The sequence below is a fragment of the Pimephales promelas genome, chromosome 2 (assembly GCF_988280905.1).
Source record: "Pimephales promelas chromosome 2, fPimPro1.hap1.1, whole genome shotgun sequence".
NCBI classification, from domain to species: domain Eukaryota; kingdom Metazoa; phylum Chordata; class Actinopteri; order Cypriniformes; family Leuciscidae; genus Pimephales; species Pimephales promelas.
This window is the reverse complement of record NC_142770.1, coordinates 32937316-32957146: the sequence shown is the minus strand read 5'-3', so window position 1 is coordinate 32957146 and position 19831 is coordinate 32937316. Positions and strand designations below refer to the sequence as shown.

At 36.9% G+C, this 19831-nt stretch overlaps 3 protein-coding genes and 1 long non-coding RNA gene across 5 annotated transcripts; 1 reads left to right on the top strand and 3 right to left on the bottom strand.

The window, feature by feature from the left end:
• Positions 1-629: 629 nt before the first annotated feature.
• On the bottom strand, positions 630-2513 carry LOC120464189 (uncharacterized). Of its 2 annotated transcripts, none has more exons than XM_089132442.1 (6): positions 2382-2513; positions 2129-2209; positions 1805-1969; positions 1431-1505; positions 1165-1245; positions 630-932 (listed from the first exon to the last, which is right to left on the bottom strand). In XM_089132442.1, the coding sequence occupies exons 1-6, from the start codon at positions 2427-2429 to the stop codon at positions 930-932; spliced, it is 453 nt and encodes a 150-aa protein (XP_088988568.1). In that variant the 5' UTR covers positions 2430-2513; the 3' UTR covers positions 630-929. The 2 variants fall into 2 exon arrangements, with proteins under 2 accessions (XP_088988568.1, XP_088988560.1); XM_089132434.1 differs by having other exon boundaries at positions 630-929.
• Positions 2514-2793: 280 nt separating this feature from the next.
• Positions 2794-5172, bottom strand: LOC120464409 (uncharacterized). Its single transcript, XM_089132426.1, has 4 exons — positions 4908-5172; positions 3656-3729; positions 3348-3459; positions 2794-2956 (listed from the first exon to the last, which is right to left on the bottom strand). Exons 1-4 carry the CDS (start codon positions 4980-4982, stop codon positions 2861-2863), a joined length of 357 nt encoding a protein of 118 aa, XP_088988552.1. The 5' UTR covers positions 4983-5172; the 3' UTR covers positions 2794-2860.
• A 3075-nt stretch (positions 5173-8247) lies between these two features.
• Positions 8248-9031, top strand: LOC148997212 (uncharacterized). Its single transcript, XR_016146045.1, has 2 exons — positions 8248-8502; positions 8716-9031. It is a non-coding gene; the product is annotated as an uncharacterized LOC148997212 (long non-coding RNA).
• A 1378-nt stretch (positions 9032-10409) lies between these two features.
• On the bottom strand, positions 10410-14696 carry LOC120485811 (ras-related protein Rab-26-like). The gene is made up of 4 exons (XM_039681590.2): positions 14645-14696; positions 14426-14482; positions 12496-12572; positions 10410-10680 (listed from the first exon to the last, which is right to left on the bottom strand). Exons 1-4 carry the CDS (start codon positions 14660-14662, stop codon positions 10578-10580), a joined length of 255 nt encoding a protein of 84 aa, XP_039537524.2. The 5' UTR covers positions 14663-14696; the 3' UTR covers positions 10410-10577.
• Positions 14697-19831: the final 5135 nt, after the last annotated feature.

The following is a 19831-nucleotide window of genomic DNA, read 5'->3' as shown; positions in this document are numbered from 1 at the left end:
CCCACCAACCCACCCACCCACCAACCCACCCACCTACCCACCCACCTACCCACCCACCTACCTACCTACCCACCCACCTACCTACCCACCTACCTACCTACCTACCCACCTACCTAACCACCCACCCACCCACCTACCCACCTACCTAGCCACCCACCTGCCTACCCACCCACCCACCTACCCACCTACCCACCAACCCACCCACCCACCTACCCACCCACCTACCTACCTACCTACCTACCCACCTCCCCACCCACCTACCTACCTACCCACCTACCTACCCACCTACCTACCCACCTACCTAACCACCTACCCACCCACCTACCTACCCACCCACCCACTCACCCACCTACCCGAACCCACCCACCTACCCAATATCCACCCACCAACCCACCCTCCTACCCACCCACCCACCTAACCACCCACCCACCTACCCGAACCCACCTACCCACCTACCTAACCACCCACCTACCTACCCACCTACCTGGTAGGGTAGGTAGGTGGGTAGGTGGGTGAGTGGGTGGGTAGGTAGGTGGGTGGGTAGGTGGGTAGGTAGGTAGGTGGGTAGGTGGGTGGGTGGGTGGGTAGGTGGGTGAGTGGGTGGGTGGGTAGGTAGGTGGGTGGGTAGGTAGGTATTCAATGGCCTGAGGAGAAGTGGCCCCCGACAGATCCTGGGTTTTCCCAATGAATGTGACTTGACATCTTCAGAGTTTTTCTGTGCCTGTTCGATGTCCGGCGCTTCCTTCCTACTGAACAGGTAATAATAATGTCAGACAGACAGTAACATTAAATACAAATACTGTTTGACAAAAAAATGGAAAACTGCATAGTGTGTTCAGTAGACTATTTAGATCCTGGGTTTTGCCAATAAATGTGACTTGACATCTTCAGAGTTTTTCTGTGCCTGTTCGATGTCCGGCGCTTCCTTCCTACTGAACAGGTAATAATAATGTCAGAAAGACAGTAACGTTAAATACAAATACTGTTTGACAAAAAAATGAACAGAAACTGCTCTTTGCAAATAATTGGCATCTGTTTAAATAATTGGCACCTACCAATTATTGCCAATTATTACTAGTAATATAGTACTGTTATAGAGCTATATATATATATATATATATATATATAATATAGCTAATATAACTATATTAATTAATCAGATACCTGGACTTTCGTCCGAATGCCTCTAATAAGCGGCAGTGTTTCGGGGCCCTTGGTGTCCACCGCAGGTTTGGCCTTCATCAGCTGAGAAAGAGAGAGAGAGACAGAACAATAAGCATCAGCTGAAATCAAATTAAACAAACTTATTTATATCAGCTATGGTTACTAACATTTCTAACATGTTTACTTTTGAATATTATATTTTATTCACAGCCATCATTCGTAGTAGCCTATTCACAAACTGTTTTTCAAAATGTTTTCCCTCATACCATTTGTCGATGCATATTTTTTTGTTGCCGCTCTTCCCATTCCCTCATCGGTAAGAGAGCAGACGGCTTCAGAACCTGCAGAAATTAAACATGAAGAAATAAACAGATAAATAGATATTCAATATTTTTTTGTGTTGTAAACGCCTCTTTAAAAATAAATCTCGCTCAAGTCTTGAGGAGCTAAACCATTTAGGGCTTTGAAATAACAATTTCGAACCCACTTGACATGCTGTTTTTCACAGGCATTAACAAGAGCAGCGTGAGCATCCAAAATGTGTGCTATTGTGTTTCACAGAAGGGTTGGAAACATGATGAAGGCGAGAAAATGAAGAAAAAATTAGCTCCGCTTTATAAAGTGTGAATTACGATCATACCTGTTTGTTGGTCTCTCCTCGGGGAAACCGTCTGCAGTGGTCTCTCCATTGCTGGACCTGTTCCCACTCAGCTTCCCAGCGTTCCCTCCTGAAATCGGATTCCAGCATCAGGATTCGCTGGTCGTTCTGCTGGTTTTCGAGAGAGATCTTCCTTTCTTTCTGCAACTGAAGACAAACACTGTTATCATCATGCATTTCATCTACTCCACGTTACTTCAAACACATCACTGTAATCGGCAACAGTACTGTTACAGAGCTATATATATATATATATATATATATATAATTATACAGCTAATATAACTATATGAATTAATCAAATACCTGGACTTTTTTCCGATTGCCTGTAATATGCGGCAGTGTTTCGGGGCCTTTGGTATCGACCGCAGCTTTGGCCTTCATCAGCTGAGAAAGAGAGAGAGAGACAGAACAATAAGCATCAGCTGAAATCAAATTAAACAAACTTATTTATATCAGCTATGGTTACTAACATTTCTAACATGTTTACTTTTGAATATTATATTTTATTCACGGCCTACTATGAACAAACTGTTTTTCAAAATGTTTTCCCTCATACCATTTGTCGATGCATATTTTTTTGTTGCTGCTCTTCCCAATCCTTCATCGGTAAGAGAGCTGACGGCTTCAGCTTCGTGGAGGTCGAATCCTGCAGAAATGAAAAATGAAGAAATAAACAGATAAATAGATATTCAATTGTACTGTTATAGAGCTATATATATATATATATATATATATATATATATAGCTAATATAACTATATTAATTAATCAGATACCTGGACTTTCGTCCGAATGCCTCTAATAAGCGGCAGTGTTTCGGGGCCCTTGCTATCGATTGCAGGTTTGGCCTTCATCAGCTGAGAAAGAGAGAGAGAGACAGAACAATAAGCATCAGCTGAAATCAAATTAAACAAACTTATTTATATCAGCTATGGTTACTAACATTTCTAACATGTTTACTTTTGAATATTATATTTTATTCACGGCCATCATTCATAGTAGCCTATTCACAAACTGTTTTTCAAAATGTTTTCCCTCATACCATTTGTCGATGCATATTTTTTTGCTGCCGCTCTTCCCAATCCTTCATCGGTATGAGAGCTGACGGCTTCAGCTTCGTGGAAGACAAATCCTGCAGAAATTAAAAATGAAGAAATAAACAGATAAATAGATATATGGTACCTGTTTAATAAATAAATGATTTACAACTGCTAATCAACTATCCCTTTAAAATGGAGTACTATGTCAATCAAGTGTAACGTCATAAACACTTAGAATTTCCCATAAATGCTGTTTTTTTATTTAAGTAATCCCTTAATAAGCGATAAGTGTTGCATAAAACCCCTTAATGTCTGGCAGGTTTGTGTTTTCACCGCCATTCTACATTTTTTCTTGTTCATGAAGCTGTTGTGTTGACAAATCTGGTCCCCCTTTGAAATCGGGTTGATTTTTATCTCGATAACTTAAGCCTTAAATGCTTTTTTTGTTGTTTCTTTAAAAATAAAGCTCGGTCAAGTACTTACCATTTTACGGTCCCTCCTGGGATCTGACTCCTGCGTCATGATTGGCTGGTTGATCCACTGCTTTCCATGAGTCAGCTGTAGGAGCTCCTCCTTTTTTCTCTGTGTGTTTACACTGTAAAACCAGATATATAACATTATCATAACATAAAATAAATAACATTTTTATTACTTGTCAAATTAAATAGAATATTTTTTTAATGTTTTATTTTATTTCAAAATAATTTCTACATCTTGTTTAGATGTTTTATATATACACCTCGCTGAGTTACTATGTTAACACACACTGACGTCTGAGCACACACACACACCTGAGCTGTGGGCGATGGTTCCTGTTGTCCACCAGACCTTTAGTGATCGCAGGAAGTTTGATGGCCATTCTCAACTGAAACAGAGACAGAACAACATCAATCAACATATAACTAATATAACTCAAACTGAGCGGCCCAAATCTATCTAAAAATTACATGAATGTCTGTGTGTTTGTGTGTGTGTGTGTTTGTGTGTGTGTGATGGATTTCAGATTTGACTGGTGTCTTGCTACAGGTGCAGTGACGAGTTTTACGTTGTTTGGATTAGCTATAAACGCAAAATACACTACCGGTCAAAAGTCTTAGATCAGTAAGATTTTTTATGTTTTTAAATGAAGTCTCTTCTGCTCACAAGGCTGCTTTATTTGATGAAAAAATGACAAAACAGTAATATTGTGAAATACTATGACAATTTAAAATGACTGTTTTCTATTTTAATATATTTTAAAATGTCATTTGAAAGCTGAATTTTCAACATCATTACTGTTGCTGATTACGCATCAGTTTTCAGTGTCACATGATCCTTCAGAAATCATTCTAATATGCTGATTTTATGCTAAAAAAAAACTAAATTATTATTTTCAATGTTGAAAACAGTCGTGTACCATTTCCCCCCCCCAAAAATAAAAAATAAATTCTAACTAACCCCAAACTTTTGAATAGTAGTGATTAATGTTACAAAAGCTTTCCATTTCAGATCAATTCTGTTATTTTGAACTTTCTATTCATCAAAGAATCCTGAAATAAAAATGTAAAAAACTGTTTTCAACATGGATAATAATCATAAATGTTTCTTGAGCATCATATTATAATCATTTCTGTAGGATCATGTCACACTAAAGACTGGAGTAATGATGCTGTAAATTCAGATTTGATCACAGGAATAAATTACACTTCACTATACATTCACATAGACCGCTGTTATAATATTTCACAATATTACTGTTTTTTGGGTATTTTTTATCAAATAATTGCTGCCTTGGTGAGCAGAAGATACTTCTTTTAAAAACATTAAAAAATCTTACCGATATAAAACTTTTGACCGGTTGTGTATATCAGTAAATAACTATATAAGAAGCACTTAGAAGGTTGTGGTTCAAAAATAATCCTTCTGACATAAACACATAAAAACCAACAATTACTAAAACACACAAAAACTGATTTTGTTCGGGCACTTTTCACTAACTTAGTTAAATTTCACGCTATATCAAACAACGTTACTAAAAAAAGCAATTATAACCCCTTAAGTTACCTTGTCGTCGTCGGACAGGGTCCAGCTATTCTGATTAACACAGTTCACGGCAAGTTTCACAGAACGGTCGGTCATCTGCTTCTTCTTTCCTTGATGTTTGGAGGTATAAAAGTATAATACCGTGCAAGTTTCACAAATTCAATGTTCTTCCAAAGACGTTCGAAACCAAGCGGAGAGACAGTGAAGTGCAGCGGAGGCTACTATGATGTCACAGGGCAGGGCAGAGAGGACGCCTTGGCAGACGGCCAACGCCCACGCACATCGTTTGAATGAAAATAATCTTATTTAAAGTGAAGTTTGATATCTGTCTTGCAGTTTTTTTGGGTTTTTTTTAAATTTATTTTTAATTTCTGTCTTGCAGTTAACCTCATATGAATAACTGTCACACGTGACCTCCCCATCGACGCCATCTTTGAGGGCATAACTTTTTTCCTTTTTTTTTTTATTGAGTTTTCAAAATATTTGAGGGCATAACCAGTGATGTAGTGGTGCCTGGAGAAGTGGGCATACTCTTAATTTATGCCCTAAATATTTTTTTAAGCGTCACAGCAAAGGATGAACGCTCTGTGTTATAAACAGTGACATGAAAGACTACTAGTCTAGCATTAGTACAATATGCAAGACTACAGAATAGAGTATAATAAATACAATAGAACACATAAAATCAGTATTATTGCATATCAGGGCCGCACAATACCCAGGTCCCATAAATGATATTGTTAGGGGGGTTCAGGGAAATGCCCCCCCACGAGAAAATTTAGATTTTCCTGATCTCGAAATGAGCATTTTAAGGTGTTTTGATGGTCAAAAAAAATTGACAACAGTAGCTTTAAAAGCATGAAGTAGCCTATTTGATCAGATTCTCAAACATGAGAATCAGTTTCAGTTTCAGCTACTTTTCTTTCCTAAATTAATCTATGTTTGGTAATTTAAGTAATGGCTCACTCAAAAAGACAGTCTTGTCGCCACCCTCTGGTTTAATGACGCAAGTGGCGCAGTATTATGTAAAGATGAGAAGCATCGATAATGCATTTGAATAATTAATACATTTTGTTAGTTTTGAATAGAAAACTTTATAGTTTAGGCTACTATAGACGACTTACCATTATAAATAGCCTACATAAAAAGAAATGTGCTGTTTGCTAGCCAAATTTCGTACGTTTTGTAAATGACTTGTTCAAATGCTGTTCAATATAGCGTCATCTGCTTGTTTATCATATTCAACCTGCTGAAAGTGATTATGGCATTTCAATAAATAAGAGTAGTCCAATTGCTTGGAATAATTACTTCTGATTGTATTGTTCTCTTCTTTGTAATTGGCTTTGGATTAATTAATTAATGTATAATTAATATCTCTCTCTCTCTCTGTAAAATCTGTAAACAGTAAAAGCTTAATTTAGAAACAAGGAATAATGGAACTTCGGTTTCCATGTTAATTTGGTAACGCAATATGATATTGTGTCCACGAGGTGTCGCTGTTAGATCATATTAATGAAACTTCAATGCAGAATTCAACTTTATTGTAGGGAATACAATACACTTTACATAAAAACCTTCAAAAAAACAACAACAACGTGGAGGTCAATAGAAAAAAGTTCTGTATATCATTGCTTGTCATTTCTGTGATATCATGTAATTCCATCATAGGGGGAAATAAACTGAGTTTATCTTAGGCTATATACATTAGTTGATTTGTGGTTAATATTCTCTAAGCTGTTAAAAATGGCACATCAGTACAAATTTTCTGAACAACAAAATATTACTTTCAGGTTAAATACTGCTCTTCCATTAGTTCCAGATATGATATAAAAAATAAGAACAACAACATAAAAACAACGAGAACAAAAGTGCAAAAGGCATAGTACTCTCCAGGTCAAAACTCTTCACATGAAAATATTTCTACAGCACGATATACAGTAGTAAACGATCTACAGTACGCTAACATCAAATCGTTAAATTCTGGCACATCCTGAACATCACTGAAAGCAACTAATTTCTAGTTAAAGCTTATATATTTAGCCAACAGGACAAAAATGTAAGGCATTCAACAAAACATCAATCATGTACTGTATTATGCAAACTAAGCGCCATATGATATTTTTCATATGTACATTACATACATTCATTTTTCCCATTAGTTTATATTTTATGAACGGACATTGACAAATAAAAATGACGAGCGAATATGGTTGTACTTTATTTTACAGACCAGTTGTGCAATGTGCATTATAACAGTAATTATATTAACTGGGTAATAAGTTCACTGTAAGTACACGTAAACTACAGGTGTTTAGGTTATAGGTTCAAGGTTAGTAGTTATTACCCAGTTATTGTAATTACTGTAATAAGTATGCACAACAGGACTGTAAAATAAAGTGCAACCGAGAATATGATTACACTGTAAAAATGAATACGCTTTCTAATCAATAAAATTGTGGCAACAGATTACAAGCAATATTATTAATTAAATTAAAAAAATTAGAATTGAGTAATAATTAAACAAATTAATTCCTTAAAAGTTAACCATTTAAAATGAGTAAAGTTTACACCCAAAAATTTAACAAAAATATCTGACGTCAAAGATTAATTAAGAACTCTTTATTTAATATTGCCAACATTGAAGACACCTGATGTTAACGAGCAGAATTACTGAAGGAGAAAACCGTCATTTTAAAACAAACACTGATCAACATAATGGTGACTTAAATGTACTTTTTTGTTTGTTTGTTGTTGTTGTTGTATGTTTTAGTCATTTTAAATGGTTAACTAATTTGATTAATTATTACTCAATTCTAATTTGTTAAATTTAATTAGTAATATTGCTTGTAATCTGTTGCCACAATTTTTTTGATTAGAAAAAGCGTATTCGTTTTTACAGTGTATGGAGCGTATGTGAGCGCGTGTGTGTGTGTGTGTGTGTTTCTGAAAGTGTAAAAAGCCTAATATATATGGATGAGTAATTCTTTTGACTAACTTAATCAAACTTTCCATCCATGATAAAACATTTTATTAGGTCACATGATCATTATGGAAGCTTGTTTCCGCGACAGAATTAAAAAAAAAAAACGATTCTATTTTCTCACAATTGCGAGTTCACATCTCGCAATTCTGACTTTATAACACGCAAATGGGAGATGAATGTGAATATGAAGTCAGAATTGTATGATATAGAGTCACAATTTCATGTTATAAGGTCAGAATTGGGAGATATTTTAAAAAAGGGCAGAGATAAAAAGTCGCAATTACCTTTTTTATTTTTTATTCTGTGGTGGAAACAAGCTTCCATAATGAACAGATCATGTGACATTATAAAATATTTTAACATGGATGAAAAATTTGATTAAGTTAGTCTTTTTTCCGCTCAGAATTGGACTTAAACTTGCAGATGCGAGTTTATATCTCACAATTTAGAGAAAAAATGTCAGAATTGCGAGATATACGTATACAATTGTGTGTTATAGTCAGAATGGCAAGTAATAAACTTTAAAAAAAATCAGAATTGTTTTTATATCTCGCAATTCTGATTTTATAAAACACAATTCTGACTTTATATCTCACAATTCTGACTTCATATCTCATAATTCCTATAAATAAAGTCAGAATTGTGAGAGATAAACTTGTGAGATAAAAAGTTGCAATTATCTTAAAATGTTTTATTCTGTGGCAGAGACAAGCTTCTTTATCTCACGATTCGGACTATTTTCTCACAATAGCGAGTTTACATCTCGCAATTCTGACTTTATAACATGCAATTGGGAGATATGAAGTCAGAATTGCATGATATAGAGTCGCAATTTCATCTTATAAGGTCAGAATTGTGAGATATGAACTCTCAAATGCGTGTTATAAAGTCAGAATTGTAAGATATTTTAAAAAAAGGCATAACTGGGATAAAAAGTCGCAAATACCTTTTTTTATTTTTTATTCTGTGGCGGAAACAAGCGCCCATAATATAAAGAGAAAAGTTCCACATGTTCATGACCTCGATGAGCTTTAGAGGAATGTGAGATGGTTTGGTCACTAAAAAGAGAAAGTCTGGCCAAAAACGGCTTTAAAAACAGAAAGATGTGCATAATTTCCCTAATATAATTTTACCACTTTTCCACACATCATTAAAGGAGTAGTTCACTTTTGAAAAAACGTTTGCTGATAATTTACTCGCCCCCATGTCATCCAAGATGTCCATGTCTTTCTTTCCTCAGTCGAAAAGAAATTAAGGTTTTTGATGAAAACATTCCAGGATTTTCTCCATATAATGGACTTCAATGGGGTCCAAACGGTTCAAGGTCCAAAAGAGAGTTTCAGTGCAGCTTCAAAGGGATTTAAACGACTCCAGACGATGAATAAGGGTCTTATCAAACGAAACGATCGCTCATTTAATAAATAAATAAATAACAAAGTTTAAGTTTTATAAGCATGAATGCTTGCCTTGCTCTGTTCTGTGTGTGTAGGAGCTATTTTGAGTTTAGTTTAATCTAAATTGTTGTGCTATTGGAGCACTGGAATGTTTTGTTAGATTTAGGATCCTTTATTTTGTAGGGTCTTTTATTTTGACAGTTGTTGAGAAAGTTTGAATAAAAAGATGGCCGCCTCTCACTTTTTAAAACACAAGAAAAGAACAAGGAAGCTTTTGGAACGTACAAGCATACAGTTCTTTACTTTTGCTATCGAAACGCTATTGAATCAATTGAACCCTACTTGGACATTAGTTTTGACATTTAAGTTGTGCCTTTTAACACCCTTTCTTTAATCAACTACCAATTGTTTGTTGGATGTTTACTCTCCTGTTTGAACTCGTTCATTAAAATGAACAAACCTTTTATCGAGTCAATTCGTTCATTTCGTTCGTTGAATGAACCAAATGACTCGAAAAAAGATTTGATCATTTTGATGAACGAGTTCGAACAGGAGAGTCACGAACGCGCATCACAGAACAGAGCAAGGCGAGCATTTGAGCTTAAAAAACTTAAACTTTTTTATTTATTTATTAAATGAGCGATCGTTTCGCTTGATAAGACCCTTATTCATCGTCTGGTGTCGTTTAAATCCCTTTGAAGCTGCACTGAAACTCTCATTTGGACCTTGAACCGTTTGGTTCCCATTGAAGTCCATTATATGGAGAAAATCCTGGAATGTTTTCATCAAAAACCTTCATTTCTTTTCGACTGAAGAAAGAAAGACATGGACATCTTGGATGACATGGGGGCGAGTAAATTATCAGCAAAAGTTTCTAAAGTGAACTACTCCTTTAAGTGTGTAGAAAGTGCCTCAGGACTCAATTAGCATGAATGAGACTGAAAGCACAGATTCTGATTTTACGCCTCAGTTCTCTGTGTGTTTTACCTTCTAACACACACACCAGAAGTAAAGCAGTGATGATGCGATACACCGAAGCAAACGTTGAGATAAACACATTCACATCTGCTTGAGGCGGCGGGTCAGAAAGCAGGACCGAACATCATTCTTCCCCGTATTTATCAATGTAAACATGCCGACCGCCCTGACGACGGCTTGCTTCTCTGTTTGCGAGCTGTGAAGAGCATGAAGGTCCAAAGAAAAAATACAGTGTTTGAAAATGAAAGTCTCCGGAGACACTGAATATCTGACAGCCTCCAATTTATGCGGGAGAAGAGGATGAAAGAGTGGAAACACACAGACAATGAGACGGGTTTATGAGCGACAGCATCCGACTCCCTTCATCTCCTTGTTAACAAACTCCTGCAGCTGAAACTTGGGCTCGTTCGGCTCCTTCATCTCCCTGTGCTTCAGATCCCTGAGGGAAACAGCACAATCCTCAGGAAAACTCAACGCCTGAGGTTTATTAGCACACATTTAAGCACAAGATTCAATGAAGGAATTAGGAAAACCTGGTAATGATGCAAACACACCTACACACACCGTGTGATTACTGTAATCTGATGTACTTTAGCATCTATGATCCAACAGCATGTTTTTCTCCATTATGAAAGGAGTAGTTCACTTTAAAAAAAAAAAAAAAAAAAAAACTTTTGCTGATAATTTACTCACTCGCATGTCATCCAAGATGTCCACGTCTTTCTTTCTTCAGTCAAAAAGAAATTAAGGTTTTTGATGAAAACATTCCAGGATTTTCTCCATATAATGGACTTCAATGGGGTCCAAACGGTTCAAGGTCCAAAAGACACTTTCAGTGCAAACTACAAACTGTTCAACGACACCAGACGATGAATAAGGGTCTTATCAAGTGAAACGATCGCTCATTTAATAAATAAATAACAAAGTTTAAGTTTTATAAGCACAAATGCTCGGCTTGCTCTGTCGTGACTCTCCTGTTTGAACTCGTTCATCAAAATGAACAAATCTTTTTTCGAGTCATTTCGTTCGTTGAATGAGGGATCATTTCGCTTGATATGACCCTTATTCATCGTCTGGTGTCGTTGAACAGTTTGTAGTTTGCACTGAAACTGTCTTTTGGACCTTGAACCGTTTGGACCCCATTGAAGCCCATTATATGGAGAAAATCCTGGAATGTTTTCATCAAAAACCTTCATTTCTTTTCGACTGAAGAAAGAAAGGCGTGGACATCTTGGATGACATGGGGGCGAGTAAATTATCAGCAAAAGTGAACTACTCGTTTAATCAGTTGCTTCACGGCTACATCATTAATTGCATTTGTGAATAACACAGTCTTCATCTAAGTGTTTTCCCTCAAACTGAATGTAATGCAATAGTGTAATTGGTGTTTAGTAATGGTATTCTGGCCTTGATTTTATTATATTATTCAAATACAGACACACTTTTGCATAAAATCTTGTAAATGTAAAGATAAATCCCCGTAAGCAGAACATCTGGCCTTCACTTCCCGACGCTTTCTCAACACACATTAACTGCACTAAGTTTGTGATTTTGTTCATTTTACACTCATTTACACAGAGAAGAGGCTGAAACTGCATTTACATGTGCGAGTTACTCTACACAATGCATATTTATTGTATATTCTTCCTTTTGCAGAATATACAGACAGTATACATGGTGCATATTGTAAGTCACTGCCGATAAACGTTTGCTGTATGTTTACACTACCGGTCATTAGTTTGGAATAATTACGTTTTTTTCCTGCTCACCAAGGCTTTAATTATTTGATAAAAAATGCATTAAAACAGTGAAATATTATTATAATGTAAATCATCAGTTTTCTATGTGAATATACAGTAAAGTGTAATTTATTCCTGTGATCAAAGCATCATTAGTCACATGATCCTTCACAAATCACTCTAATATGAGGATCTGATGATCAACAAACATTTATGATTATTATCAATCTTGCCTTGGTGAGCATAAAAGACTTCCTAAATGTATTGTAAATGTAAATGCATATTTAGCATGACTTAAATTGGATTACGGGTGGTTTAATGAATAAGATGCAGCTTTTGTGCATGCAAATGTATTTAATGAAGTCTTGTAGTTACGTTTAAAAATTGTCCTGAATTTGGAAAGGCATCGGCTGCCACGTGTGTGTGTGTGTGCATTTATTTAGATGATGTGACAAAAATAAGAGTGTGATATTCTCGGCTCTATTTATCATGCACAGATTTAGCAAGTGACTTACTTTGCCACAGCAGTGAAGGACAACTCCACATTCAGACCTGACTTTGCACTGGTCTCCATGAAGGGAACGCCATACTCCTGTAGAGAGAAAGACAACATTTGTCTAATTTAAAATATGCATGCACAAATGATCCATCGACATAATGCATATCACATTTACAAACAGTGAGATCAGTGCTTCAGAAGTCCTTTAAAAGGTCCCTATTATGCCGATTTAAAGGTCTCCTATGACAATTAACACTTTAATTTTCTCATAATCCACATTACAGCATCAGCTCTTTTTTCTCAGGCTATATTTACAAGTAAACGATCTGAAGAGAAAAGGCAAAAGTGGCGTGGCGTTTTCACTTTTTATTCTGCGTTTAGACTACCATTTTGGGTGGGAGATCCGCATGCATATGGTGAAGCAAAAGTGTGTGAGATTCGATGTAGTGTGCACTCCAGGCGGCTAGGTGGCGATGTGAAGCACTGCCATACAACCTTCACTGTCAGGCAGACTTTTGCGTTTTTACCCTTTACACGGGAATGCGGCAGTGGAGTGTTTTTAAGGCCCTGTTTACACGAGAACGCTTGCGGGTGAAAACGTAAAAGAAAACGTAAAAATATTTGATCGGATGTGCCTTTTCGTTTACACGGCGACGGCGTTTTTGGGGCTTAAAAAACGCAAAAAAAGTGAAAACACCCTCCAGAGTGGAAATCTTAAAAACGCTCCACCGTCGCGTTCCCGTCTAAAGAGTAAAAACGCAAAAGTCTGCTAGACGGAAGGTTGTACGCCGGCGCGCGGACTTGGTGTTGTTGTGTGGCAGTGCTTCACATCGCCACCTAGCCGTCTGGAGCGCACACAACATCAAATTTAACACACTTTTGCATCACCATATGCATGCGGATTTCCTACCCTATCTCACGACCAATTCGAGTGATTAAAAAGTGGCTAATTCGTACGACCTCACTCGTACAAATTCATACGATTTGTCTAAACCCACGTGATGGGTAGGTTTAGGGGCGTGGTCAGGGGTAAGTCATTCGTGCGAATTCATACGAATTGGCCAATTCGCAAAATATGTACGATTTAGCAAAATCGTACTAATTTGTACGAGTGAGGTCGTATGAATTGTTACGAATTAGCCACCTCGTAAAATTCGTACGAATTCCCGTGAGATCGGGTTGGGATTTCCCACCCATAACGCTCGTCTGAACGCAGAATAAAAAGTGATAATGCAACGCCGCTTTTGCGTTTTCTCTTCAGATAGTTTAGGTGTAAACATAGCCTAAGATTTCGCCGTGTAAACAAAAGGCACATCCGATCAAATATTTTTACATTTTCACCCGCGAGCGTTCTCGTGTAAACAGTGTCATTCGGCCTCTCTAAGCTCCGCCTCTCTGAGAGCTGCTCTGCTGTGATTGGTCAGAAAGCGATCATTATCATATGTGAATCTCAGCTCTTTACACACAGTGATACGAACAGTAACGATGGCGTGTGTTTTACCGTATCAATCTCATCAAAGTGGATTTGCTTTGTCACGAACCGAACTCTTCAGTCTCAGATACACTACAGTGTTTGAGGGCGGAGCTAAGAGGCGCTGCTCAGCCAATCAACACCAGAGACTGGAATTATGCAAATTAGTTACAAACCTACACAGTTCAGCTCGAAGTAAGTGTGTGTGTGTCATATGCATGAGTAATTTAAACGGAATAACCTCTCAAAGACAATAAAGACGCTCAATTAGGCAAGAGATTCGCATGATCTACTCTGCAGCGTGACGGGAAAAACAAACAGGTAATGCATGAAATGTTTGAGTGAAACCTGCATAATGTGATGCCGGTTTCCCATTTAAAGCTGCATTTACCTCATTAAAAAGATTTTACACCAATATTTTTTTTTTTATGTCTACATGACTGTGTAAGTGTGTTTGTGTGCTGATATAACACACCTTGGCCAGTTTCTCACCCTCCTCTCGCTTCACAACCCTTTCATGAGTGGCATCAGCCTGAAAAATCAATCAATAAACAATGCATTATGTATTAGCTTATCAATGTTTTCTATATAACTTATTTACGAACTGATGTTCTACATGCATGGCTAATCCAAATACAGGTTTCAGATCAGGACAGTGCTGTATCTGTAGTATTTCAGGATATACTTTACTCACCTTGTTCCCCAGAAGCATGATCACTACGTTCTGCTGAGCAAACTCATTAATCTCGGTGAGCCAGGCCTGCAGAAAGAGAACAGCTCACAGCAAGTGTACTGTACATTTACAGGAAATAACCGTAATCTCAGACAAAAGACTTAAATGGTTCTATATCTTGTTTAGAGTCTTGAATCCCCGAGCAAGAAAGACAAAAGCAATGTTTTCCAACATAGCAAGAAAGAGCAGGTCATTAATTCAAGAAGTGTTTAAACAAGGAAAAACTGCTGGGGTGATTCTGCAAAACACAAGAGCGAATACAGGGAATAAGAGAGAGAGAGAGAGAGAGAGAGAGAGAGAGAGAGAGAGAGAGAGCACCCCTGCTGGAATAACACACACACACAAACACACTCCACGGCCCTGCTGGAAGAACGCGCTTCTGTGGTTCCTGATTTTCACCACATTTTTGCTGTACAGAAATTTTATTAAATCAAAGTTTTCCCGCCAATGCCAGTTTGTAGGATTTTGTACAGTATAGACATCATGCCAGATTGAATCGAATGCTTTTTTAACCTTCTGGGGTTGTTCGGCCCAAATGGACCCGAAGAATTTAAATAAAAAAAATTTTAAAAATCACAACTTCCTCGGAATGGTCCGAAATTTGGTGACTTTGTTGATATTTGGTATTTGAAGACCCAAAAAAATTGGGGACAGGATGTGAGTAGTCTAAGTGGTTGTAAAAAAAATAGTCACACTTGGGGTGTTCGGGTCCAAATGGACCCGCATGGAAAATGAATGGGAAATTGGCAAAAATGTGAAAATACTGAGTTTTTTTTGTGCGTACAATCTACAAATCAGCAACGATCTTGAAAAAAAGCACACAACAGTGAAGGGGTGAATCTATAAAACATCAAGAGTGCAAAACAGACACATCCAGACACACATACACATACACAAACACACTTTTATACACAAACACACCAAAAATTCAGATTATACATGTGTTTTGTATTTTTAAAATGCTCAGTTTGTCCACCACATTTCAAAAATTGATTTTATGAGGCCTAGGCTTGACTCTAAAATGAAATACAGCTTTAAATAAAAAATAAAAAAATGTAAATATTTTTTCTATTATGTTCAATGGGGGGACATTTTGTCATAATTATTGCATTAATACTAATTATAATTTTTTTTTTTTTTGAAATTTTCTCAAAACACCAAAAAAGAAAAGAAAAAATATTATAAAAAACGAGTAAAAAAAAAAAATCATGATTTTTGTTTTTTTAAATATGAATCCCGCCCTTTGGGTCCATTTGGACCCGAACACCCCGAGTGTGACTCTGAAACAAACAACCCCAGAGGGTTAAAGTCTACAAAACATGCAAATATTTGTCTTTGTTTGTCGTTGATGTTCTTGTTGATGAGAGTGTTTGGGTAGAAAGCCAATCTGTGCTTTATTTCAAATGTTGTGCGATGAGATGTGTGAGACGATGCGTGTGTTTATGATCCTGCAGAACAGTTTTCCTAAAGCACTGCCCACACTGATCATTTACCATAATAATTAGGGTCAATAATAATAATAACTAGGGCTGGGTATTGACTCAAATTTCACAATTCGATTTACAAGCTTGCAATTCGATTCAATATTGATTATTTTGGATATCAGTTACAATAAATGGCAAATTTTCTCAAGGAAATTAAATCTCTTAACTAATGCTGTAATTTATGGGAGTCTAGTTGTAGCCTATAGTCTTCATTAGCCTAATATGAAGGTAATAATGAACTGTTTTGTAGCTATACAAACACTTAAATTACACTTTATTTAATTTTATAAGAAGAAGATTATATGAAATATAAACATTTAAATGGTGGCTGTCATGAAATCTTGCCAGATTTATTAAAAAATGCATTAAATATTGAAGAACATTAAGATTATAATGCATATGTAATATGGTGTTGTTGTGGAAATTTTAATCTCACATATATTAATATGATTATTGGATCTTATGTCTCATTATTTCCTTATTATGTTCACTTTCTATATGTAACCACAGAGGAATGTCTTATGGGATGGGGGAAGTGATTTGTTCTCCCTTATCAGGAGTGGAGCTAGGCACCAGAGGACCGGCCGGGTCAGGGGTCATCTTAGATTGGGACGGGGTTAGTAAATCTAACCTGGCATCATGAATCCTATAACTTTGTGGAAATTTACAGAGAAGGCTCGGCTTGCAGTAAATAACCTTGGGGAGGGCTATTTAGTCTTCACCCCGGCCTGTGTTCTGGGCGTCACTCTCTTCACAGTGTACCAATCTGTGTTAGCGACTGGGCCTATTCTTGCAAGAATAAACTTCTCTTTTCTTTTATTAATTTGACTCAGAATGTCTCTTACGAAGTGATGTCTGTTTATTGAATTTTTGCCTTAACAATTGGTGTCAGAAGAATGGGATTCCTTGGAAGTGCCTTCTGGACCTGAGAGCGGACGGTGTTTGGCCACCTGGACTGAGCAGTTCCAGCTCTACCTTGTAAGCTTGAGAGAGAGGGGCCGACCGCTATCAGGCCCAGGAGAGGCTCCACTGGAATCAAAAAAGAACCCGAGGCACAGAAAAAAAGACATCCTGGTAAGACACAGCTAAATTCATTTTATATTGGGTATATAATTGAGAGGAACTGTACTGGCTGGGGTCTATTTCGGTGGTTGCGAATAAGAGAGTAGTCCAAGATTAATTGAGACCTGTTGTCAGGTCAAGAAATTTCATATGGACACTGAGTTTTCGTAAATTGCGAATAAGAGAGTAGTTCAAGATTAATTGAGACCTGTTGTCAGGTCAAGAAATTTCATATGGACACTGAGTTTTCGTAAATCTGAAATTAATTGACATTTGTCAGGTCAGAGATTTCGCCCAGATTACGGTCCGAGGTCACTTGAGAGCTGAAAGCAGGTCAAGAGATTTCAGGTGGACTCTAATCTGTGGGGTAATTGAAGATCTGCAGCGGGGTCAAAAGATTTCCAGTAGATTAAGCGATGGTAGTGCACCTTGACCGATCTTGGGGTAAGAGATCGGATCTGTTGGAGACGTCCGACAGATTATTAGACGCGTCCAAGGAAAATCCATGGGGGGAAATAGAAACAGCCAGTATGGGGAAATCTCAGAGCAAGCTTGCCAGATATGATACACCGGTGTTTTGGTCAAATGAGAAAACATTATGGGCAGAAAGGTGTGGATATAGAAAATTGATAAAGTATCATGATTTTCCCAGTGAGGGAACACTGAGCGCTACCAGGCTAAAGGTAGGCTAGTGAAGAAATCAGTGGAACAGGGCAGCGAAAAGCAAACAGGCTGTTGTGGCTGCGTTCATCATAAATGTAAAAATGTAAAGACAGCTATGTCCAAAGATTCTGGAAATCAGTAAGGTTGATTGACATTGAAATAAGATATTGTTTTATAAAAGGAAAGTTTGGGTCGGGAATAATTTCCCTAGGCAAGTGATTAAAGAAACTTTGTGAAAACAACTTTGAATATTTTGAGCATTTCGATGCAGCTTATGAAAATTAATGTTCTGTCAATAATAATGAAGAAGATTATGATTGGACTATTGTGATTAAATCCGCCACTGGTGGACTGTAAAGGAATACAGAGAACTGCTTATCAGTGGCTCTGTGTGCATTCCTGAGTGGGACACACTGCTTCAAGAGTGTGCAGTAAGTTGGAGCAGATAGAGAGTGTTTTAATTGTGGTAAGCAGGATCATTCAACACGTAACTGTAAATGCCCACGAGAAGGTGGTTGAAAATGTGAAAGTGACAACAACTTCTGGTATTAATGTGGGTTTGGAAGTAGATCCGCGTTTAAATGATGACATTAACATTTTTCGTCTGAGAAATAAGAGATAAAAACAAGGTCAAAAGATTGAAGTCTTAAAGAGTCCTTTTGAAGAAAAGATCTATAATAGTAATTTTTATAGTGAAATAATGAAATACAGTTTGATGTAAAATGAATGACTCCAACAAATGTAAGTTGCAAAATATATCAAAGTAACTAATAGGATGATTGTGTTTTAATTAAACATTTTAAAAAGGTTTTAGATGATATAGAGACTAATCGCACAGATGATTTACAATAACTGCAAAAGTATCACAAGCAGAGAGTGCTTGCCTCGTCAAAGTTAGTGTGAATCCTAATTGGAGATTGATAAACTCCAAGAGAAAACTTAAGTCAAATAGTAAACTATGGTAGAGAACTTGACGATTAAAATTGAGATTGGGAAATGAGAAACGTTTATTGAGAACTAGAATAATTATTTTTATTTAAGAACAAATAAGCAGAAGCAGTACTTTATTAGCAGTTGTTGAATGCTGATTAAACAAACAACTTGAGAAGTTGACCATGAAAGAACTAGAAGCTGATGTTTAGCTTTCAAAAAGATAAGTTTGTTTTGGGCTGTAATGTAACAGTTTGCTTATCTGAATCTGGTGTGTGCTGTGGCTGAAAACTGCCAGTGCAACAGAGACTCAATCTGAGAGGAAATTAGTAATGCCTTAATTCCCTGATGTGGGCAAAAGACAAATGTAAATAATGTTTATTTGAAACCGTATGTAATTTCTGGCAAAGATGCCTTAAGCTGGAATAGAATATAAAGTTTGATGTTAGAAGTTTATGAGCATGCAGTACCAGTACTGAATCCCTCACAGTCTCTCTCTCATTCAATGTCAACTAGAAGCTGTTATCTGAGCCTGTGTCATTAGTGATAATAAGCTATTTGTATTAAAACACAGTTTTTCAGTTGAAGATCATAGACACAGAGATGTTAAGAGAAATCATTGCCATTCAGAGGCAATTTGTATTTTAAATGTTTTAAAGGTAAAACTGAAGGACTTTCAAGAAATCATTAAAATAATAATAGACGAAACTAGATACATCTTTGACTAGGTTGTTTGTGAACCAGTAACTTCTTTGTCTGAAGATCTTAGTCCCCACCATGAGACGGGGGCGGGGCTGATGGCTCCGCCTACAGATGAAGTGCACTGAATGTACGGTTGTGATCTAAATCCACTGAGTAGCTAGTTGCTGCTTTTAAGATGGTTAATGGATTTAAGTGATTGAATACTGTTGTTATTAACCTGTCTCCCTGTGTTACAACTATTAGGCAATCCGAATGGCCCTGGTGACTCTTGAATATTTTTCCTAAGCTCCAGAAACAACAGATTTTG